At 43.3% G+C, this 25,354-nt stretch overlaps 1 protein-coding gene across 1 annotated transcript in view; it reads right to left on the reverse strand.

Annotated features, from left to right (window-relative positions):
- Window positions 1-19,459: 19,459 nt before the first annotated feature.
- The window catches only part of LOC147016069 (arylamine N-acetyltransferase, pineal gland isozyme NAT-3-like), a 26,328-nt gene continuing 20,433 nt past the window's right edge, over window positions 19,460-25,354 (reverse strand). The window contains exon 5 of the mRNA XM_085848756.1: window positions 19,460-21,408. Within this exon, the coding sequence (XP_085704882.1) occupies window positions 21,052-21,408 (357 nt within the window). The 3' untranslated portion in view covers window positions 19,460-21,051. The remainder of the gene's footprint in view (window positions 21,409-25,354) is intronic.

Genomic DNA, 25,354 nt, shown 5'->3' on the forward strand with positions numbered 1-25,354 from the left:
ATGGATGCAGAATTTGACACTACTCCCATTGCCAAGAAAGCTAAGGGAGAAGATACCATTGACATTGATAAGTGTCTTTTCTGCACAAAATCCTTTTCATCAAAGGAACAGCCAGTCACTCCAGTTCTTAACAAACTACGGTCCTTATTCTCAGCATGCAGACAACGGAATGACTCAGTTAGTAAGAAACTTTTGGCCCATGAATCTGATATAATTTCTGGAACAGTGGTGTTCAGGTATCACAGACAATGCAGATCAACATATGTAAGCCAACATCACATCAGAAGAGCTATTAAAACAGTTGATAACTCTGATGTAGTTTTGGATGATGGTGGTAATTCTAGTAGTGGTAATGGTGATGGTGCAAGTGGTGGGTGTGCCAACCGCTTTACAAGATCCAAGGCATCAGTTGTGAAGTTTGACTGGAAATCTCGCTGTTTCATCTGCAGTGATCCTTGCAGCTCAAAGCAACGATTATCTTGGTCCATGGTAGAGTCATCTGTGAAAGATGACCCTGAGCATCCCAACATGTACACCTGAGTTCTTCAAGCTGCACAGGCTGAGCAAAATGAAGGCATGATAACCAGACTACCTGTTCCCACATGAAGTCAACGAAGTGCTCTCAGCCTATTCAGAAGACATCCCAATGTCTGATGTTGTAACACAGCTCACAAAAGTCATCACAGGGAGGCTTGGAGAACTAATTGAGCTCTTTCGGGAGTATGGAAGATCTTGCTCCCCAACTTTCCAGTTTTGGGATGACTTTCTGATGAAAGTGATGTGCCCACTTAAGGTGTTCCTCAGTACAACCAGAAATGGGCTCTGGCATGAGAACCAAATCATAAAAGCCGAGTTTCTACCTCTCTTGTTTGCAACAAATCGTACGAACTACTCTCGGTACCTCCCTGTGTCACTACTGATGATGTGCAGGCAGCATTTGAACAGGGAGAGTTTGTTGCAAAGCTTTCCCAGGGAAGGTTTAATGCTGTCTGGATGGATTACACTCTGGAAGCAACTGAAAATAAATCCCTGAAAGGGACTGGAGGAATTATTGGTCTGACACTGCGAGGACCCGCTCTAGCAAGATGGTTTTTTGCTCGTCCTGTGACAGCACAGTATTCCATGAAGTTCCAGGAAGCCATTCGTTTTATGGGTCAGAAAAGCAAGAACAAGCAGCCTCACCAGCACCATGCAGCAGGGAATGCTGCCCAAAAGAGGTGGAATGCAGATGTCAAGAAGATGACAGATATGTTTGATGGGGCTTACGTTGATCCATTTGAGCTGCCTACAGACTCTTCAGGATACTTGGTCAACTTTGCTACTGGAGCAGTTGCACCACCACCGATTCAGGAGAGCATGACAAAAGCCTTGTCCAAGGGAGCAACAATGGCAAAAGCGTTTATTGCTGAGCGCTTCATAGTACCTGAAGGAGAAGATATTCCCAAGAAGAGTCTTTATGATACCATCCCAAGATCAACAATCAAGACTATGGCGAACATGCACCAGAAAGTAAAAGTGAAACACAAGGATGTGACCATTGATGGTGAGGTGATGTATTTGAGGCTTCTTGCTGTCAATGCTAACAAGAAGGTGCCACTGAAGTGAGTCTTATCATTCGAGAACTCTCCAGTGCCCCTGAGCCTTTTCACAGATGATGGCAACATGACAACCTGTGCTAAGTCAGACTTCATGCACAACCTTGAAGAGCTGGTACCTGGAGAGAAAATTACAACAACACGGAGGAGTGATGTTATTATCTTCGATGGACATGCATCCATCCAGATGCATGTTCCAAATTTACTGTAGAGAAGTTCTGTAGAGTTCCAAATACTGTAGAGAAGGTGACTTTCAAGAACATCCCACAAAGGTTCCTTGCCTATATTCTGCACACCAGCAGCACCATTACAGCCTGCAATACCCTAGTCCAGCAAGTGCACATTGCTTTTGACAAATACACCAAGGATAGCATCAAAGCTCAAACCCGTGCAAGGAGAGGTGAAGGACAAGGTCACATCTACCACGTGAAAGGAGATGCACTCATCCCTCAGAACTGGAAGCAGTTTTTGACCCATGGAGAGAACAAGGCAAACTTGGCACGGTACTACACACAGTATATCACAGAAAATGCACCAGAGCTATTGAAGGAAGGACAAACCATTTTTGTCAGTGGTGGTCAAGAAGATCAAGCATCTTCCATTACATGTGAAGGAGAAAAAGAAGTTAGTTCCTTGTGCTCCAACCAAGAAGAAGCAGACACAAGAATCATCCTCCATGCTGTAGCTGCAGCAGATGATGGGGCACAGACTATTGTGGTGTGCAGCCCTGATACTGATGTTCTTGTCCTCTTCGTTCACCATCGCCAAGCAATCAAGACCAAAGAGATCTTCTTTTTGACTGGTCGTGATGGCAGGCACACACAGCTTACCTGTTATATACCTGTGCACACCATCTATGATACACTCACCACTGAACAGCAGACAATTCTTCTGTCAGTCTACTGCGTGACTGGTTGTGATACGGTAAGCTCTTTTTTCCGCCATAGAAAGTGCACTGCCTTTAGGATAATGATGCAGAAAGCCGACCAATTCCAGCCTCTTGGTCTGCTAGGATCTGATGAGCAAAACATTTCAAAGGAGATAGAAATGGCAGCCACAAGGTTTTTTGGCTACATGTATAGCAAGACAGACTGCATGTCATTGAATGGCCTGAGGTGTCAGAAGACTGGACAGAGGAACATCCAGGGAAAGAAACTACCACCAACAGAAGACGCTTTCAGTCTGCATCTACTTCGCTCTGCTTATCAGCTCTTAATATGGAGACAAGCTGCTTACCCTTCTCCAACCTTACCTGATGCAACAGCATATGGCTTCGAACACAGCCCAGGTGGCACTGGTCCCCAGTCTCAAATGATGAGTCAATCGCCAGCTGCACCAGAGTTGTTAAATGACCTTGTGTGTGACTGTCAACCCGATACTGTGCAGTGGAGTGTTCTTGCTTGGAGAGTGACCAACCATGCACAGCAGCATGCACCTGTGAAGCCTTGGTGGATGGAGGGGACAAATCATGTTCAAATCCCTTTACTCTCTCTGCATTTTAGAGTGATAATTCAGACTCAGATGCAGACTAGATATCAACATAATATGTAACAGTAATGTTGACAGTTTCCTGGTATTTATCTAAAGGGGCTGTCACACCTTGATGTTTTAGCCAGCGTATGGCAAGGTCTCAAAATGTATGTAAAACGCTGGCGTACGCTGAACTATTGATGTTTTTTTTAAGTTTTGGGCGTATAATAACGTGTTGGACAGATGCATAATGTATTCGTAACATACACAGAACGTTTTAATAACATATAGATAACTTATACCAATGAATGCTGAGCCTGTTGTTGGTGTTCACAACCTATGCCCAACGATAGTCTAACTTATGCATAGCACGCTGCACGTATCGCCGACGATCACGTGGCATAGGCTATTATAGTCATGGGGCTGATTCCAAAATTTTGAGTTTTGCTGCACCCCCCTGCCAACATAGGTTTGATGGTTTTTACATGTTATATCATCTATAGACATCTGATTTCAAAACATTACCCCTTTTAAAAAGTGTCCAAATGACCCATTGCAAGCCATTTCATATAGTGATACGTTTTGGCAAAACCTCACATTTTTTGCAGTATTGAGTATTGTAGCATTCGTATAGGACAATATTGTTGGCTTCAGGAAGCATTTTGTATTGTGCTGAGGCATTGTAGCTTTACTAAACCTGCATGGACGTTTATCAAAAACCTGAAAAACATGTTTATTACTGAATAATACACATATTAACACTATTTTACATGGGGGGGGGGGCATATTTGTTTTCTACCTATACCATCACGACGGTTAGAGGTATGACTTTGAAACTTGGTGACGTTTATCCTATGTCATTTCTAAAAACGTGTACCAAGTTTGGGAGCAATTTGTCGAGGGGGGAGGGGGTTCTTACTTTAAAACTTACCTACTAAAAACACGGAATTTCGCCAAAATTAATTATTCTGGACGTCAGAATTAGCTCATTGTTGAGGCAAAAATTAAAATGAGTTCATTTTTATAAAATAAGCATGTGGCAGTAGCAACTGGCCAAGTTTCAGGTTTCCTGCACGTTCCCATGTCATTTCAGACCCCGTGTAAAATAAGGTTAAAAGACCTACAGACTAAGCAAAATCTTACTTACCTGATAAAAAAACTGGATTGATATGAATTGTTCAATGTCCTATTCGTCATCTGTCTCATCGTCGGATTCCAGTGGATCAATGATAGTTTCTTTGGAATTCCCACACTGGTCAGGCTTGCATCTGCATGCTCTGGTGCAACTTAGTTGATTCTGTCTACAGGAGCACCTCCGGTCAGCACAACACAGACACCGGCAGCTAACACATTCCATGACAGACGTCGGGGCAGGAGAAACATCTAACCATTTGATGGTGATCTCGTTCCCGGCTACATCCCAGCCATGACCATGTGGAGTGAGTACATGTGGGCAGTTCTCGAGACATCTTCTCCAAATGGCAGCCTGGTAATTGGCACGACGTAGGTGGAACTCGGCTGCATTTTGACAGGGCGGAAGTCTGCATGGGTCTGTGGTATGCGCGCCAAACATCTCATGCCTCAGTTCGTTGACTCTACCGTGCTGCTTCTTCCCATACAGGGCGCAGATGGCCTCTTCTCCTCTGGCGAGTTCTGCTACTGACAGACTGAAGGACTGCCCAATGCTGTTCATAGTGGCTCTAAATTCATTTTCGATCTTTAGAAGTTTGAGTCCTGACAGCTTTCCACACCCAGTGAAGGCACTGGTCGAGTCACAGCCACTGAAGGCATGGTAACCTGGGAGAGCAGAGCAGATATCGCGTCCCATGGTATGTGCCATAGCTGTAAGATCAAGGTAGCGGGTCCGCTGTTGTGTGCCAGTGCGAATACGATGGCAGACTGAAAGGGCAATGACTGCAACATCACTGTCTGGGGACTTGATGATCACAGCAGGAGCACCGTGATCAGCTGCATGGGCTGCGTGAAGCAAAAGCCTGGTGTCTGCCTTTTCGTGTGTGCATCTCAGTTCAGCCACTTCTGCCTTCAGGACTTCTGTTAGTTGATCATTGGCCTTCTTCAACCTGAAGCACCTCTCTCCAACTGTCATGAACAGTGCTTGTTGGCCCAGCTGCGCAGCATACTCTGGCTTGGACTACTCATTCAGGAGGAATTCTGTCAGGGCACATTTTAAGGATCCACTCATCAGAGACTTGTTCAGCTGCTGGTCAATCTTCTGTGTTCCTGTGCGGATCTTGGTTTCGAGGCTCTCCATACCAGCATCGCTTCTCAGGTTGCGCTCCGCGATCTTAATGGATATATCAGGGTATGTGTCAACTACCCAGTCTTTGCACGCACCAGCTGGATAAGCAGATGTGATGGTGTTGAAGAGTGAAGAGGCCAGTTGTGAGTATGTCATGTTTGGTGCCATTTTTGCTGAATGGATGATGGCCATTGCGTCAAGCACCCAGGTTGCATCCGGGGGATACTTGTCAGCGGTTATACATTGTCTTCTAGTGCTCTGAGCAATTTAGCCTTGACTGTCTTCACTGGACTTCCATCTGGCGTGGCGATTGAGAGTGGGAGCGGTCTAAGTGGGTAACTCAGAAGCTTCTCCATAGATAGTTCACGGCTTTGACCAATCACAAGGAGACGGCCAAACATGTCTCTTGTTGACTTCAGGACGCTGGCGTGAGATGTCGTGCCCCAGTCTCTTCTGCATGGATGCGAACGTCTTCAGCTGCAGTTGTGGTAGAGTAGCGTAGAAGTCTTTGGTTCCATCTTTCCCTAATCTGTCTGCTGCAAATGTCCTCAGTGATCCTACGCCTCTTTGACGAGCATCCAAAAGGTCTCGCTTTACATCTCTGGTTGCCACGTGTCCAGAAGCCAAATGGCACAGCCGCTCATCAGATTGGAAAGGGTTTATCCAGTTCTCAATACATGCCGTGATACTCTGCACCAAATGCAATTCACACTGAATAAGCACCAGACATTATTTGCAACAGTCAACATCAAGAAATATACTAGAATGCGAATTTCTATAATAGTTTATGATGTTAGTGACAAAACATCATATTTTGTCAAAAGTTAAACAACATTTTGATAATTTTTGCACAATTTTTTTTTATCATTTTCAGACATTTTTTTTTATCATTTTCACACAATATTTACATTATTTTCGCACAATTTCTAGCGAAAATATCTCGTAAAACAAAATCAAACACCTGGATTTGTATTTAATGTGTCTATGTGCACTCTGAGCAAACCTAACTGCAATGTAATATGCCCACCCATGCCTAGCACAAAAAACCTATTTTAGCGGTAAAGCGGTATACCTGGTATCAAAAATGCCCCCAAAAACTTCGAATGGACACTTTTTAGAAGGGGTAATGTTTCAAAATCATCACCTTATAGATCAATAAACAAGAAAACCACATAAAACCTATGTTGGCAGGGGGGTGCAGTAAACTTTCATGTTAGGCCCCTTCTGAAAATCAGCCCCAGGACTATTAATAGGCTGCAGCCCGACGATTTAAATCATAACTGCACGAGACATCGAAGTGTGAAGCCGCTGTCACACCTAGACGTTTTAGCAGGCGTATGCCGACGTAGGAAAAATTTGCCGCATCAAGCTGGCACACGTCGAATACGTTATGGGTAAGTTTTGTATACGTTAAGAGCACGCTGGCATACGTCGTAGTTTTCTGGCATACGTCGTCATATGCCGAGTACTTCGAGAAATTTTCAGCATGTTGAAAATTTCTCGACGTACGACACACGTTCCACATACGCTGGCATAAGTTGTTGGCACGCTACACGATCGTTGACACACGTTACTTTTATATTACTCATAAGTCAGTGTTCCAGACTCCAAGTTTTTTTTTTCTTCGGTATGAGGGTGATGTTGACACTTCGCTTTCTAGTGCAGTTATGATTTAAATCGTTGAGCGGCAGCCTATTAATTATATTATATTATAACCGCACCAGAAATCGAAGTGTCAACATCACCATCATGCCGAAGAAAGAAAAAACAAAAACAAGGGAGTCTGGAACACTGACGCTAACCATTACCTTGACGCGTTTCGACTTATGAGTAACTTACAAGTAACATGTGTGGACGTGTGTCAACGATCGCGTAATGTGCCTACAACACGTTACTCATAGGTTAGAAATAAGTTTCGGGTACGCCAAACATTACCTCAACGTGTTTCGACTTATGAGTATCTTACAAGTAGCGTGTGTCAACGATCGCGTAACGTGCCTACAACTTATGGCCAGCGTTATGCAGAACTTGTGAGTCATATGCTGGAATACGTCGAAAAATTTCAAGCATGGAAAATTTGTCTAACACCTCGGCATACTATGACGTATGCCAGCATACAAAGACGTATGTCAGCGTACTACGACATATGCCAGCGTACTATGACGTATACAAACTTACCCATAACGTATTCGACGTGTGCCAGCGTTTTAGCCAAATTTTGCATACGTCAGGCATACGCTGGCTAAATCGTCAAGGTGTGACAGGGCCTTTAGTAAAGGCGCTGTCACACCTTGACGATTTAGCCAGCAATGGCAACATATAAAAATGGATGTAAAACGTTGGGGTACGCTGAAATTTTGATGTTTTTAAAAAAGTTTTTGGCGTATTCATAACGAGTTGGTCGTATGCATAACATATTAGTAACGTACACAGAACGTTTCATTGTCTTATAGATAACTTAAACCAACAAATGATTAGCATGTTGTCAGCGTTCACAACCTATGCCCAACGATAGTTTAACTTATGCATAGCGTGCTGCAAGTATCGCTGACGAACTCGTGGCGTAGCATGTTCAAAACCTGCCGCACACCAATTCAAATCATAACCGCCTGAGAATTGAAAGTGTCAACCACGCAGTCACACCTTGATGATTTAGCCAGCGTATGGCGACCTATGAAAAATGCGTCTCAAACGCTGGCACAAGTCGAATACGTTATGGGTAAGTTTGGTTTACGTGAAGAGCACGTTGAAAATGATGAAGTACGCTGTCATACGTCGTAGTACATCTAGTACGTCGTGAGATTTCAAGCATGCTGAAAATTTTATGACGTACTCACCGTATGACTCACACGTTCTGCTACGCTGGCCATAAGTTGTAGTCACGTTATGCGATCGTTGACACACGTCGACACAAGTTCCTTGTAAGTTGCTCATAAGTCGAAACACGTCGAGGTAATGATTAGCATACCCGAAACTTATTTTCTCCGTCAAGGCACATTTTCTTTTTTTCTCCTTGGCACGTGACGAAATATCTGAAGTTGTTGTTGTTGTTGTTGTTTTAATTTTTTATTATTATTTTTTTAGTCCATCACGAATTTTAAAATATATTTGGACATTTGCTTTTAAGTTTCGACGTCGATGTGACAATATCCTCAAACAGAAAATATTCACAGAGGAGGAACTAAGAATAAGACATGAGCAAACTGAAGAGGCAATCGGACGTGACGTAACGGCACATGAAGAAATATCGGAAGTTATTTTTGTTTTGTTTTTAAACACTGCCAATATGCCATTATACCATAGCTGTAAATTAGAAACACGTTCAGTAAGTTCTGTGGTAATCCCGAAGACGTTAATCAAATACATCTACATACGTCAATATGCGTTGGAGGTACGTTACACATAGGTTCAAAGCACGTTATTCATAGGTTAGAAATAAGTTTTGGGTACGCTAAGCATTACCTCGACGTGTTTCGACTTATGAATAACTTACAAGTAGAGTGCCTCAACGTGTGTCAACGATCGCATAACGTGCCTCGACGTGTGTCAACGATCGTGTAACATGCCTACAACACGTTACTCATCGGTTAAAAATAAGTTTTGGGTACGCTAATCATTACCTCGACGTGTTTCGACTTATGAGTAACTTACAATTAACGTGTGTCGACGTGTGTCAACGATCGCATAACGTGCCTCCAACTTATGGCCAGAGTAGCAGAATGTGTGAGCCATACGCTGGCATACGTCGTAAAGTTTCAAGCATGCTAAAATTTGAGGACAACCGCAAAGTACAACGATGAAAGCCAGCGTACTACGACGTATGGAAGTGTTTTTCATCGTGCTCTTAACATATACAAAACTTACCCATAACGTATTCGACGTGTACCAGCGTTTTAAAGAAATTTTTAATAAGTCGGCATACGCTGGCTAAATCGTGAAGGTGTGACAGTGCCTTAACTGATAATTTTGTTAGAAAGATTGCATTTGATACCAAAAGTGGAGAGTTTGTGCAAACAGCCATTATAGTCCTCAATATTTCTTTGAAATTAATTTTCAACAAAGTACATTGAAAAATTACCGTTTAAAAAAGATTTATAGTATATAATAATTTGTACCCCCCCCCCACCCCACCCCCCATATACACAAATCCTGGATCCATCCATGTGTGTTGTTGATATACTCATCAACAAATATAATTCCTTGTGACAATATAATATTTGAAACAAATTTTTCTCTTAATAAATATGAAATTAATCAAGTTAATGGTCATATGCCATGAGTACTGAATAATACCATTTTCAGGCATCTCAGACAAAATGTGATGAAAATGTGATTTACACTTAAGATAATACAATGTATTATATATGAATAATTGCAGCAGACTCAAGAGAAACTTTTAATGCTTAATATTTGATACTTTTATATTATGCATGTGATGAGTGATGCTAAAAGTATATGAAAATTTGTAACAAAATTGGTTCTGTACTTACTATTTTCAGCCACATGTTCTTTTATGGCAGCGTCTTCACGTAGCGAGCTCGGTCGTCTTCTTCTTCTTCTTCTTCTTCTTCTTCTTCTTCTTCTTCTTCTTCTTCTTCTTCTTCTTCTTCTTCTTCACCACGTTTAGCGTACCCGAAACTTCTTTTATATACAGGATCTGGATCTCCTTAAATAATAAACACCTGTACACATCCTCGCATTAAGGGTGCCTTTTGAGAGCGTCTATCATGAACTTTTAAATATATTCAGACAATTGCTTTTAAGTTTCGAAAAGTTCACGTTACTATTTAAAGATTATTCCATTTAATGTGTTGTAATTTCGTAAATACACTATTTCTCTTCATGAATGGAGATCGTCCATGACAGACGTGACGTACCGGCACGTGACGAAATATCGGAAGTTGTTGTTGTTTTTTAAATTCTTCTTCCTCTTCTTGTTCTTCTTCTGGTGAAGACAAAACCTTTAGGACGCGGCTCTTAGACACATTTGTCCTTGTTTGTCATTGGATGTTATAGCCTATTGTCTTAGGATCAGTTTGATGTATATCAAGGTATTGTAACATGAAAATTATATAAACTACAGCCGTTTTAGTAAATATTGCCAAATTCAGGGGTCAACGACCTTAATTGACCTATTTCTCAGAATGCCACCATTTCCCAGACTGGCATCATTGGTTTTCATGTACAGGGATAGTAGGTGGTCAACAATAACCACATTAGAAAATGTGGTACTGCTGGTGTGGGTATCTCCCTCTTTTGGTGGCCCCTGCTGCTCCACTATATGGAGACAATTGGCATTAGGACTCTAGCTCCAGTGCAAAAATAAGCAAGAGAAGATACAAGTTCCAATAAAATACGTTTGATTATAGGTTCCAATAAAATGAGTTACATCCAAATGCAGAATCGTAATTGACAGGTGTAACAGTAATTGACAGGTGTAACAGTAATTGAAACGACATACATTGAGTCAATTAATGGGCATGTTTAAACAGATTGATTATCAAACTACCATTTAAAAAGGAAGTCCGCTTCAACACTGCTCATCTTGCTCTGATTTCTATCATGCATAAGGAGTTGCTTTAACTATGTCCCATAAGCTGACTCCCATTATAATTCAGGTGACTGTTTCACGCGTGTATTATGAGACTGAGGACTCATCACTCCTTGGGTGTCATTTCCCGAGTCTCTATATCTGCTCCGACAGCAGCGAGTGATCTCACTGTGAAGGAGGCATTCTGTGTCACACTCAAATCCGTGCTTTATCAGTGCCCCAGAGAAGATACTCTTCTAGTTTTGGGGGATTTCAATGCATCGACTGGCACTAATAGGGATGGCTACGAGACATGTATCAGTCCACACGGGTCTGGAACTGTGAACCAGAATAGCAGTAAGTTCCTTGACTTTGCAAGAAGTCATGCACTTAGGGTGGCTGGTCCTTGGTTTCAGAAACCACGGCCTCATCACTGGTCTTGGTATTTTAACGCTGGTGGTGTGGCAAAGGAGATTGAGCATGTGCTCGTTGATGGTCGCTGGAGGATGATTCAGAACTGCAGGGTTGACTGGAGTGCCCAGATCCTCTATAACGACCACAGGCTTGTTGTGGCTTCTCTGAAGTTGCAGTTCAAATCCAGGACAACGGTACCATCCCAGCCTCTGCTAGATATTGACAAGCTCAGGGATAAGTGTCTCACTGAGGAGTTTGTGAAAAGGCTGAGTGGGGATTTGGGGGATCTGGCTGCTGTGGGAAATCCTGAAGAGTTGTGGAGTGCCTTCAAGAGGACCATCCTTGATGGTCCTGGTGGATGTCTTGGAACACACCATCAGATGAAGAGGAACTTTGTCTTCCAAGGGAGACTGCATACCATTAACCAGTGTCACAGGGCCAGGCTTAATGGCAGAGCTGACCTGTTCAGGGAGCTGAGGAGTAAAACTTGACATGCACTGAGGGTGGACAAGGAGGCCTATGTGCGAAGAATCTGTGACGGAGTAGAGCATCACTTGTGGATGAATGATTCTTGTCCTGCTTACAGAGGAATTCATGCAATACATTCCTCCAAGCCCATCCCTCGGTATGCTGCTGTTTGAGTAGAGGGTGGTGGAATCTTGAACGAAGAATCTGAAGTGAAGGCCTGCTGTGCCAGTTACTTTGAGAGGCTATACCAGGCTGATGCACCGGCTGTTGAGTTGGATGCTCGGGATATAACTATCCCCATAGCTAATCCTGCAATCAACTGTGAACCACCTTCATTTATGGAAACACATGATGCGGTGAACCAGGTGAAAGGGGGAAAAAGCCCCAGGGATCTGTGGCATCCCTGCTGAACTTCTCAAGGTTGCTGTAAATGCTGACCTGGTATCGTTACGTGCAGTTTTGTGCTCTATTTGCAGCACAGGCATCATCCCAACTGACTGTAAAAGGGGCCTCATTGTCCGACTCTGGAGAAGGAAAGATGGTCTCCAGGACTGCGACAACTACCGAGGAATGACGCTGCTCTCAGTGCCAGACAATGTGTTTGCTGAGATATTTCTTCATCAGGTTCACGACAATCTGCTTAATCACCAGCACCTGGAGCAGTCGGGCTCTACACCAAATATTCCAACGATTGACCGTATTCTTGCTATCCGGCTCCTCACTGAATGCAGATGAGAGTTTAGGCAGGGGCTGCTCGCAAGATATGTCGATCTCCGCAAAGGATTCGCTTCAGTGAATCAGGATGCGCTTTGGAGAATTCTCGGACTTCGCCTGGTGCCACCAAAATTGATCGATCTGATTTCTGAACTATACTCTAGTGCAGAGAGTGCTGTGAAGTGTGGTAGTTCCATCTACGACTTATATCCAGTTGTTACTGGAATTTGTCAGGAATGTGTATTGGCTCCAACATGCTTCAACACTTGATATGGACTGGATTTTGTTGAAGATGTTGGAGAGATCCAGCTGTGGTGCATTGCTTTGGAATGCCAAGATCTCCGACCTTTATTTTGTCAATGATGCAGTCATCCTTGCGGAAACACTGGATGTCCTTGGAGGGGTCCTTGAGGCACTGAAAGAGGAATCAGAGCAGCTGGGATTATGTGTTTCTAAGGTCAAAACAAAGATCCAGGCTTTCAATGACATCTTGTCTGTACCTGTTTGTGGTGTGGATGTTGAGGTCACGGAGAGATTCACTTATCTTGGCAGTGATATTCATGTCTTCACAGGTTGAGCCGGAGGTCAACAGACGTCTGGGTCAGGCCTGGGGAGTCATGGATTCACTGGATCATGCAGTGTGGCACTGTTGGTACCTGTGTAGGAGGACGAAAGTCCCAGTCTTCAGGTCCTTGGTGCTTCCAGTCTTGCTCTATTGATGTGAAACTTGGACTCTGACAAAGGATCTGAGACGAAGACTTAACTCTTTCGGTACCAGGTCTCTTTGGAGAATCCTTCGAAATTGCTGGTCAGACTTTGTGTCCAATGAGCGGTTTCTGAGAGACTCAAATGAGATTTGTTACCTGTATAGTCCGTGACTATCAGATGTAGCTGTATGGACATGTGGCTCAATTTCCTGACGCTCATCCCACTCACCAGATTCTCTCAGCGAGAGAGCTTTGTGAGTGGAGAAGGCCAACGGGATGACCACATCTATCGTGGTTGCATCAGGTTGATCGACATCTCAAGGAGATGGAGATGGGCCAGGCATCTGCCTGGGGGATGACCAGATGGAGCTCCCTGAGTATCGGTGGAAAGTGGACGCAGCGACGCACTGCTCCGACGCATGCTCCTACCTAACCTTACCTTGTTTACAGAATTTAAAAAATATAGATGGGGGTCTTGGGGGGGGTTGCCCCCCAAAATAGGTATTTTCATTCTTCCAAGAAACGTTACACACAATTTGGTGAAACTTGACCACAACCTTCATCACTCATGATGTACCAAAGTTTGTTCATTGCAGTAAAAAACAAAATCCATGAGGTATTTGCTTTCTTCTCCACTAAATATTTTGTGGGTTATCCATGCCTTCCAGTGGTTCCCTGGTTTTCTTATCCAGCCACGACCAGGTGAGCGCCCAGGGGTAATGCCCCTATGTTTTTTACCTCTGCCGATGAAGTCGTCGACGGCGTTATGTTTTCGGGTTTTCCGTCTGTCCGTCCATGTTAATTATCTCCTGTCACCGAAGGTGGAAGGAGGTCATGTTTTCACCACTGTCTGTCTGTTTGGTTGATATGCAAATCCAGATCTGGATACGAGAATTATTTCATTTTTCAAAAGTGATTCTTCACCATTGATAGATGGGGTCAAAAACGATATATTATAGCATGGTATCTCAAAATTTATTGGGCCCGATATGTTCTCCGATATCATGCATTGCCTGGCGGAGGTATGCACTCCACAGAGTGCCCTTCTAGTTTGCTGTTTTCTCTGAAACCACTTATCTGTTTGACACAATTTTCACCACAGGTATGACGACTCATGTAGAATGTATTAATGATAGTTATGACGTCATAGGCCACATCGTGTGGCAGCCATTTTGGAAAAAAGGAAAAACTTTGGACCTCTATCTCCGAAACCACGACATGGAAAAAGTTGAAACTTGGCACATGTGTCGTACTCCCCATGGGAAATAAGTGATTTTTTTGATGATGTCATAGCTTCGTTATTCATGAGGCCATTACAATTGCATACGTCGATCATTTTACCCAATGAGCATGAAAATTTGAGGGTGATCTGGGGCTAAATTTTTGGGAAAAATATTGATGATGTCATCAGTCACGTGGTTCAGCAGCCATATTCTTTTAACGTAAAAACCTTCAAAAGTATTTTTCTCTGAAACGGCTGGACAGATCGAGGTGAAACTTTACAGGTATGATCACCTATCCATGAGGAACAAAAGGTTCTCCACCTATGACATGATAGGTCACAGGGTTTTGCAGCTATGATTTTCTGAAGAAGAAACCATTAAAAATCTTCTCCAGAATAGCTTGACAGATCGAAGGGAAACTTCACCTACATGTTCCTCTATCCTTGGGGATACCAGGGTGTTCATGAATAAATCATAGGTCACATGGTCTGGCAGCCATAATGCGTTGAACAAAAAATCTTTCAATTTTTTTTTCTCTTGAACTCCTTCAACAAATCGACTTGAAATTTCACAGTTATAATCTCATCGTCATGCGGAATATACGTTGTAAATTTCATTCCAATCAGATACATGTGGTCGCTGTAATATTCACTCAACGAAAGATTCCAGTTGTTTCTTCAGCTTTATTCCATGCCCAACATGGTGCCTTCCACCCCCCCACCCCCCCCCGCTCTCCCGGACAAGTCCACATATTATGTAGTTGGGGGGGGGGGATGTCTACTCTCAAAGTGGAACCAAACAATTTGTATCCCTATCAATACGACATGTGACACCTTTTTTTTCTTTAAAAAAATATTACATTCATATTATTATTATTATTATTATGATTATTATTATGATTATTTAAACAACCAAATCACTCTGAACAGATCAGCATAAACAGTATTTCCAACACATGGTGACTGCAATAGTATTTGTGACGTTTGTGTCGTCATTAGGTGGACTGCCTTCTGACCCAAAGGGATTATTCTGCCTCGCATACACATCCTGCATGAAGACATCAGTAACCACAATTCACAAATCCAGTCTATCAGGGGGTTCAACCCGTCGCCCAAATCGTGTGATGCGAAAAGCTTCAGGTGAAGTCGTGGTTATTGTTGGGATGTGTTGAAGTGGGAGAAGCTGTTGAAGCGGTGGAAGCCCAATCCGATCCTCTGGTTGGGGAAGACCCAGGCTCCAAGCTTGGACCTACTGGCAACGATTCAAAGTCAGGGACAACGACAGGAGCAGGCTCTGCTGTTTTCAGCACATGACGTCTGTTTCTACACAAAACACTACCTGTTGCTGATTGGACTATGTATGACCCAGTACTTGCATGACTCACAGTTACCCTGGATTGATTCGGCACCACATTTTCCTTAATGCGAATACCATCATTTACTTCGAGTTTTCCCAAGGGCTTGGCACTGCAATCATAATAATACTTTTCTTTTTCCTGCAGTTTTAATAGTTCTGTTCTGACACCCGTCACCACTTTAGGTTGCAACAGATGTGCAGCTGTAGGTGATCTCGAATTTAGCCTTCTACTGTTCAGAAACTGAGCACGAGACTATTTCAGGCCAGTGATTGGAGTGCTGCGGTACTCCAATGACACAATATACGGATCGTTTGCTTTCGTCAGCAACTGCTTAATGGTCCCAATGGTCCTTTCACTCATGCCATTAGACTGAGGGTATCAGGGACTCGAAGTCACAATTCTAAATCCCCACGCTTTGGCGAACTGTTGTCGCTCCCAACCAGCAAACGGCATGTTATCTGCTATCAATTCCTCTGGAATACCACTCCGCGCAAACAGAGATTTTAAGTGAGTGACGACATTACTCCCACTTTTATCTTTCAGCAGACATATTTCAGGAAATTTGGAAAAATAATCCACAACACAAAGGTAATTTTGGCCCCAAAACTCAAACAGATCTGCGCCCAACTTTTGCCACAGACGCTCTGGAACTTCATGGGACATGAGAGGCTCTTTTTGATTGCTCCTACGATATTGGGCACATTTACTACAACGGGCCACAGTGTCTTCAATGTCCTTTGAGATTTAAGGCCAGTAAACTCTTTCTCGTGCCCATGCCTTGGTCCTGTCTATTCCAAGGTCACTCTCATGGAGCTTAGTAAGGACTTCCATTCTCATTGTGGCTGGAATGATGAGTTTGTCACCCAGGAACAACAGTCCCTCAGTCTCATGAATTTGATCCCTCATGGTCCAGTAATGGCGAACTACCTCGCGTACATGTCGTTTTGAGGTTGGCCAACCGTATTTTGCAAGTCTCTGAAGCTCCACAAGACAGTCATCCTCTGATGTGGAATGCTACATTTCCAATAACTTTCCTTTTGTGATGGGAAGAGTTTTGATGAAATTATGTACCATGACTTCCATGTCCACCACAAGGCCCTTGTCAATGGAATCATCCTGAATGTAGGCACGTGACAATGCATCAGAAATATGCATTTGAGGGCCTGGTTTGTAGACAATGTCGACGGAGTACTTGAACAGTCTGAGAAGCATTCTCTGGAGTTGGGGTGAAGCTTTGCTGAGATTCTTCTGACTGATCATCTCAAGTGGCTTACGGTCCGATTCAACGACCACAGCTTTACCATACACGTACTGATTGAATTTTTCACATGCGAACACAATCGCCAAAAGTTCCTTTTCAATTTGAGCATAATTTTGTTCTGCTTCAGTGAGTGACCTGGAAGCGTAAGCTACTGGGTGACCTTCCTGCATGAGGCAAGCACCCAGACCTGCTTTTGAAGCATCGGCTTGTCTCACAATGGCAGACTGGACATCGAAGAACTTCAATGTGGGTGCGGTGATCAAAGCTTGTTTCACATCTTGATATGCATCGTCCTGCTCCTTGCACCAATGCCATTCAATGTCTTTCTTCAGTATTAGTCTTCGTGGGGCAGTACGCCCAGATAGGTTGGCAATAAATTGGCCAAAATAATTCACCATTCCGAAGAATCGTTGAAAGTTTTGCTTGTTCTCAGGCTTAGGATATTCGGTAACTGCTCTCACTTTTTCTGGCTCTGGTTTTAGGCCCCCAGCAGACACCACATTTCCCACATAGTTCATCTCACTCACGTGAAATTGAAACTTATTTATGTTAAACTTAACATTGTTCTTTCTCGCACACTGTAACACGCTCCAGAATGCGATCGTGGTCAGTAATATATTTTGCCACAATTATCAGGTCATCAAAAAACACTTCAACTCCATCTATGTCACCAAACAATTGGTCATTTTTCTTTTGAAAGATTTCCGGGGCAGAGCAGATCCCAAAAGGACACCTATGGAATCTGTAACGGCCGAATGGCGTATTAATTGTAGACAACAATGAACTTTCATCATCCAACTTGATCGGCCAAAAGCCATCTTTCTGATACAAAATGGAAAATACACATTTACCACTTGGTCTGGAAGCCATGTCCTCTGCTGTAGGTATCCTGTAGTGTTCACGTTTAACTGATTTGTTAAAGTCCTTCGGATCTAAACAGAGATGCAGGGAACCATTCTTCTTTTCAACCATCACCAGACTGTTAACCCAGTCTGTAGGTTTATCCACCTTGGATATAATTCCCTCATTCTCCAGATTATTAAAGGTGTGTTTGAGTTTGTCATGTAGGCTGAGTGGTACTCTTCTTGGTGGGTGTATTACTGCAGTAGCACCAGATTTCAATTCAATATGGTACTCGCCCGGCATTTCTCCAAGCCCCTCAAACACATCTTGAAATTCCTGCAACCATTTATCCTTGTCCAGACACGTCTCAGTTACAATGTGAATTTTCTGATCAGGATCCAACTATGTGCACACCTTTAATCCAAGAATGGGTGGAGATGACACATTGCTGACATAAAACTCCAAGCTGTGTGTGACGTCATTGATTGAGCAATCAAGTAGGACCTTGCCTTCCGGTGACGCCTTGTGATTGCCATAGGAGGACAACACCAGATTTGTTTGTTGTCGGTTCTTCTGCACCGGAAGTTGTCGAAAAATACTCCGAGGCAGCACGTTGGCCTCCACACCAGTATCAAGCTTGAAATTTATGACCATACTATTCACATTGAGCTTGGTAAGCCAAGCTTTCTCACGGGAGTGCACATTCACAGTCAGCTGACCAATGAGCAGTTCCCTTGAATCAGAGCCATCACTGTCGACACCTCCTTCGGCTCCTTGAGATGTGACTGTCTGTAACATGTGCATTTTCTTCTTACGGTTTTTACACATTTTGGAGAAATGATTTTCACCTCCGCATGTATAACAAGTTTGACCGAATGCCGGACACTGCCTCGGACCATGGTGACGGCCACACTTTGTGCCGTTATACAGCTGTGAGACACAAATTCCTGGGGAAATTTTCTTTCTCTGATCAGAAACGGCATGGATCGGCTTATCATCAGCTGCGATTCTCATTTCCTTCAGCTGGCTCACAGTTGCTTCACTATGGCAATGCACGGCAATACGACGGTGCTTTGTGTAGCGTAAGATCATCAACATTCTCATGAAGAACATGTGCTCGCAATTTCACATCGCCGATTCCAAACACCAAGCAATCTCGGATCATAACATCTGTGGGTTCTTTGTACTCACGGTTTTTTTTTAATCATTTTCTTCAAGTCCGTGACAAACTGATCAATCGTTTCCCCCTCGTGCTGTGAGCGCTTCCAGAATTTGTACCTCCCGAACAAGGTGTTTTTTTGCAGGGATTGCAGGAGTGTGCAAACTTCTTCAGGACATCTTCGAGTCTGTTGTTGTCCTCTCCGTCACCAAAATCAAAGGTGGTAAACACTTCCAATCCGTCCTCCCCAACACATGGAGGAGAAACGCGACTCGGACATCTTCCGGCTTGCTGTCAGCCCTCGTGGCCTTCAAGTACAACTTAAATCGTTGTTGCCAGCATTTCCATTTTTCCGCTATATTCCATTCAAGACACAGGATATCCGGAGGTTTAAATTGCAACATTCTGGATAATTTACCGCTGCCCCCATGTAATATTCACTGACCGAAAGATTCCAGTTGTTTCTTCAGCTTTATTCCATGCCCAACATGGCACCTTCCGCCCCGCGCCTGGACAAGTCCACACATTATGCAGTTGGGAGGGGGGAATGTCTACTCTCAAAGTGGAACCAAACAATTTGTATCCATATCAATACGATATGTGACAGTCGCCAGAATTATTTAATGATTTGACTCTGAGTTCAGGATTTAAATCAAACATGGTACAAGTATGTTTAATGTTGTAATAATATGGGCAGTGGCATATCTGGTGATGTCTCGATGTCGAAGGCAAGTGAGTTACTCCTGTGCCATTTTCGTGGACCTAAATATTAACTCAAAATTATGTTCATCAAAACTTTAACAAAAAATAAAGTCAACAAGTCTGAAGACGACGATGGTTCACGAGCGGTATTTGACGATGTAGATTGTTTCAGAAGTCAAGGATGAGACAATGTGATAATGTTTGACCAAGTTATAAAAATGATCAACATGATGTGGTACGGGTGACAGGTTATTAGCTGCAACATGTCGAAAACCCGGTTTCGTTCAACAACTTTCAAAATTTGACCTTTGCATAACCTTTTAAGGTCACAAAACAATTTAGTGGACATTAAAATAAGGAAACAGGATACGTGCTATAGCTTAATGGAGTTAGTTCGCCGAAGAAGGTCAAAAACCCGGTTCGATTCCCACAACTTTGAAAATTTCACCTTTGTAGCCTTTAAAGGTCAAATGTCAAGGATTATTACCTTTGATGCAAAACTTCCTCTGGAACATTCCAGGAACACTATAACGTCATATAGGCTCTATGGCATTTCGCACTCCTCGGATTATCCATACCTTGATGAAATCAGAGTAAAAACAAACTTGAAGGGGGTGCCACGGGCAAGGTGTTCGAGATAGAGCAAAACGGTTTCAAGACTTTAGGTGGGGAATGAACTCAAGATTAAGCATAAAACATAGTCATCCGAGCTCTCAAAGTTTGGGCGGTCGTATGATTTTTATGTCAAAATTCGCAATTTTCTAAGTTTTTGACCTTGTGACCTTGACCTTGGGACGAAAATGAAAAATCGGAGGAAAAGTTTTAGATAATTCATTTTCCTCTTGGAATACCGAAGAACCCATTCCATTCAGTCAATTCCCTAGGAGAAGATAGATTTTTAAACCGACTACCCCCAAAAATTGGCTATTTTGGGGGCGTGGCTCCGCCCACAATGGGCGTAGCCACGCCCTCATTCAAGAAAACACAACTAGACAACATTTAAGTCCTGTTGCTAGGCAACGGTGGCGTCCATAGCAACGGTGCTCAAAAGCATACAACTAGATCCTGGTATGAACCTACCAGTCAAGTTTCATCAAAATCGATTGACTACTCTGGCCTCCAGAGCTGTCCATTACATACAAACAAGCAGACAGACGGAAAACCCGAGACTAAGGGTAGTCTAGCGACCACCCAACAGACAGACACACAGACATAACGAATATAGTGGTCACTCTGGCTGGCGCTTGTGAACCAATTAGTACATTACCTTCAAAAACAAGTAAAAGACAATCAGTTATTCAACGCTTGTCTTTTACAAAAACAAGTAAAAGAGAAGTAAGTGTTGAACTTAGTGCTGGAGAGGATGCTGGTTTGAACAATTTTCCTGAATTGGTTCATCCCTGGGAATAAGTTTGTTTGGCAAGGTGAACCCAAAAGTGTCCTTTAGAAACGCTGGAATTTCCTCCTCAAGTATCTGCCGAGTCGTCTTCCGTGCCTTCCCATCCTCGTAGATGGTTGAGATAACCCTCCAACCCATATATGTGATTGCACCATTCGGAAGATGCTTGCTGCAGAGGCTCTTACAGCAGCAAAGAGAGGCAGGAGAAACCTGCTGGTAGATACTCATGGCACTGAAGTCTCCCCAGCATTTCTCGGTTAGGTTGAACTTGAAGCGTGGAACCCAGACATCTCCATTTTTGGGAACCTGGAGAGCAAAGATAATATCCATAGTCACCATTAGCAATTAAACTCTTTATTAATTGCACAGCACCGACTTAAAATGCTTTCACATTTAACCCTTTTTTGTATGCAAGTTCAAGGTTTGTGGAAGAGTGAGAACATAAAATGGATCAGGATGCAACAGAACAAAAGGAACACGCAAGAGAGGGGGTGGGAGTCACCAACAACAGGGAAATAGATGGAGGCTTGGATAAATAAGTGATTGGGGGGGGGGGAGAAATGAGAGGTCAGGGAGGATGCAAGGGTTGGAACACTTATGGTGAGATTTAACCCTCAGCCCAAATATTCCAAAATGGAAATGAACATAAATCCATTTTATGTTGCTACACTCGCCGGAGGAGGGGATTGTATTTTGGTCCATTTGTTACTTGGCCAAAAATTTTTTCGCCAAGTATGTTGGTCCATTTGTCTGTCTGTCTGTCTGTCACATGGTTTTTACCCTGCGCCCACGAAGCGAAAAGCAGGGTTCGGCATTTGGTTGCGTTCGTGCATGTCTGCATTTTAAAAATTCATATTCTCGGCAACCATTGGTCCGATTGACACGAAATTTTACCATCGGAGTGCCACCCCCTGGAGAATTTTTTATTCATAATGACATCACAGGTCACGTGGTGCGGACGCCATCTTGGAAAAAGGTTACGCCGTTATTTCCCAAACCATTCAAGAGCAAAAAATTTTTGAAACATGGCACATTATCAAGTACTCCCAATGGGGAATAAGATATATTGATGATGTCAGTGGTGCATTCATTATGACATCATAATTCGACAAGTACAACGCTTGATCTGATCAGTATGAATTTAATTTCTCTACAATTCTTGGTCCGATTGACACGAAATTTTCACCAAAGGAGCGCCTCATCCTGTGGAATATTTTAATGATAATCATGTAATCATAGGTCATGTGGTACAGGTGCCATCTTGGAAAAAAAAAAGAAAATTGTTGCACCTCTATATCTCCAAAACCAGAGTCTGCGCAGGGTAAGTATTCTATGAATACCATCTAGTTGGCCACAATTTTCAAGCAATCGGTGTGAATTTTTTTGTGTGTATGTAGGTGACCAGCCAAGGATAGTAATGCACAATTTTGGTGATGATCTACACCCGGATCCAGATCTGAACATTTTTTAAGTGATTCATCCCCATTGAGAGAAGGGACCAAAAAATACATACAGTATGATATTTAATAAAATTTGTGGATGAGTTATGACCCAGCCAGGTGGACGAGTTGGTTAAGTGAGAAGAACAAGCCGATTCGATGTTGGTTAAGATCCGGATTCAGATCCGACCCATCAGTGGGATACAAAATGTATACATGCAGTTACTTATAGTCTTATGCTCCGCACAAAACCAAGCATGATACGTTTATATTTCTACACACAACACAAAAATTTAGCTCAAGTTACTTCATGGGGTTCAACAATACATTGAGATCGATTCAGCCTCTTCTATCCCAGGGTCGGGTATTAATGAGAAATCGATAATGGAGCACCTTCCTTCGTTGTGAGCAAACGGTTTGGTGGGAAGAAAGCAGAAGTGGAATAATGCGATTACAGCACCCCCAAGTGGCACAGGAAGTCACAACAGAACTAGCACAAATAACCATCACAAATACTATTGTTGTTTACAGATTATTGTTTATTAATAAATCATTAATTGAAATAATTTATTCGTGCATTGTTTAAGGCCCTGTCACACCTTGACGATTTAGCCAGCGTATGCCTGACATATGCAAAATTTGGCTAAAACGCTGACACACGTCGAATACGTTATGGGTAAGTTTGTATACATTAAGAGCACGCTGGCATACGTCGCAGTACGCTGGCTTTTTTCGTAGTACACTGGAAAACGTCTTTGTACGCCGAGGTGTTAGACAAATTTTACATGCTTGAAAAATTTTCCAACGAATGCCAGCGTATGACTCACACGTTCCGCATAACGCTGGCCATAAGTTGTAGGAACTTTACGTGATCGTTGACACACGTCGACACACGTTACTTGTAAGTTACTCATAAGTCGAAACACATCAAGGTAATGGTTAGCGTCAGTGTTGCAGACTCCTTGGTTTTTTTTTTTTTCTTCGGTATGACGGTGATGTTGACACTTCGTTTTCTAGTGTGGTTATAATATAATATAATTAATAGGCTGCCGCTCAACTATTTAAATCATAATCGCACTAGAAACCGCACTAGAGGTGAGTAATACATGACTGACTCAGTCAGTAATGGATTCCATCCAAGCTAAAGCCCTGGGTAAAGGGCTCGGGGTACGGCCTATTGCTCCGTACCTATCTATATCTCTCAATTGGTCTCAATTGACATGCTTCGGAGACCAATACATTCTCCGTGTGTGGATCGTGCCATATAAGTAGTCAGATGTGACCAGGCAAAGTTACCATCTAAATGCTGACTCAAATTTACACCTCCCCCTCTTCAACACAGTATGCAAATCCAGGAATGCAATGCAAATTCAAAACAGTGCAATGAATGCAAATCCTTCACTCAGGATAAAGAAAACACAGTGCATACCACCAAGCAATAGACAAATCATATTAATAAGAAATCCCGCTGATATGTGGTGGTAACAATGAAGTAATGAAAGGACAGACAGGCACCAAGATAATACAGACAAGACAATTAAACAGCCCATCAGATATCACGAGATAATTCCAAGGAAGAGGGGGAGAAGCGAAACAACAAAGGCATATTTGCCAAGATATAAATAAAATAATGCGTAAAGGAAAAAGGGGGTGGGGGGGAGAGGGGAATATATGAACATGCTGGACCAATGAAGGAAAAGATGAAATGGAGCTGGGAACATTTCTATACAAAGCATTTATTTATAATCAAGCGAGGAAAGGTATGTGACACAGTGAATGGGTTTATTATTATGTACAAACAGGGATAGCAAGGAATTTGTGGGGTGCGCCAAAAGGCAAGAAATTTACAAAAGCAGACACAGAGCAGACTTATCCCGTTATATCTTCTACAATCTTAACTTATGCTACGACAGGCGCCATCACATACCCACATACACAAACCCGAGAAAGATTAGATAGCCAGAAAGAAAGAGAGCAGATGAGGATAAACGGCCTCGCAATTCCTAGCGCCGTCGGCCGACCAATGCAACCCAGTACGCTTTAGGGGAGGTAGGAGGGAGAAATACTGGTGACTCAGGTGTGAGAGTGGGAGGTGTGGTGTAGTGCAATATAGAGGGGGGGGTGCAGTGGCGTGCCAGAGGAAACTGATTGCGAGTCAGTAATGAATTATCTTTTGTGCATCCAAATGGAACGAGATTGAGGGGTGGAAAGAGAGAGTGGAGAGAAGATGCGTGAGGCGACAGATCCCTAACCTAGTCGTGCATAGGTCTGTGAGTGTAGCGTGTACCTCCCTGGGATGCTACACTTGAGTGTTCCCACCTTGAGAGTTGGTGCGTTATCTCTGGCTTAGTCACTTTTCCAGGGCTCGTGGCAATGTGCGCGCCACAATAGTCCTTCAGAATAATCATGTCTCAGTGGCACACCAACCGTGAGTGAAGAGCCAGCGACGGACAGAGGCAATGAGGAGCAGTGAAGAAGAGGGCGAGCAGCACCGCGATCTGCCTTTTATAACCCCAGGGCGAAGGGTGGGGTGATGACCTGAAGTGATGCGCTGTGACCTGAATCCCGCTTCTCTATTTGGCCACAGCGGCCACAGCCATGCACCGCCAAGGGGTCTCTCTGTGTCCCACCCACCCATCCCCCCTGCCCACCTTTCCGCACTTCGGCGACCGGATGAGGGCCGTATCAATCCCGTGTGTTCACCCGGGACACTCCTGGTGACACATGGTTGGCGCCATTAATATCCACCGCCCGTCCTCGCACCACACGGCTCGAGCACAACCTGGATTATACAGCATGCCTCTGCGCGCGTT

Source organism: Eptatretus burgeri, chromosome 12, assembly GCF_056783735.1.
Source record: "Eptatretus burgeri isolate ZD-2024b chromosome 12, Ebu_testis_v1, whole genome shotgun sequence".
In the NCBI taxonomy this organism is placed as follows: Eukaryota; Metazoa; Chordata; class Myxini; order Myxiniformes; family Myxinidae; genus Eptatretus; species Eptatretus burgeri.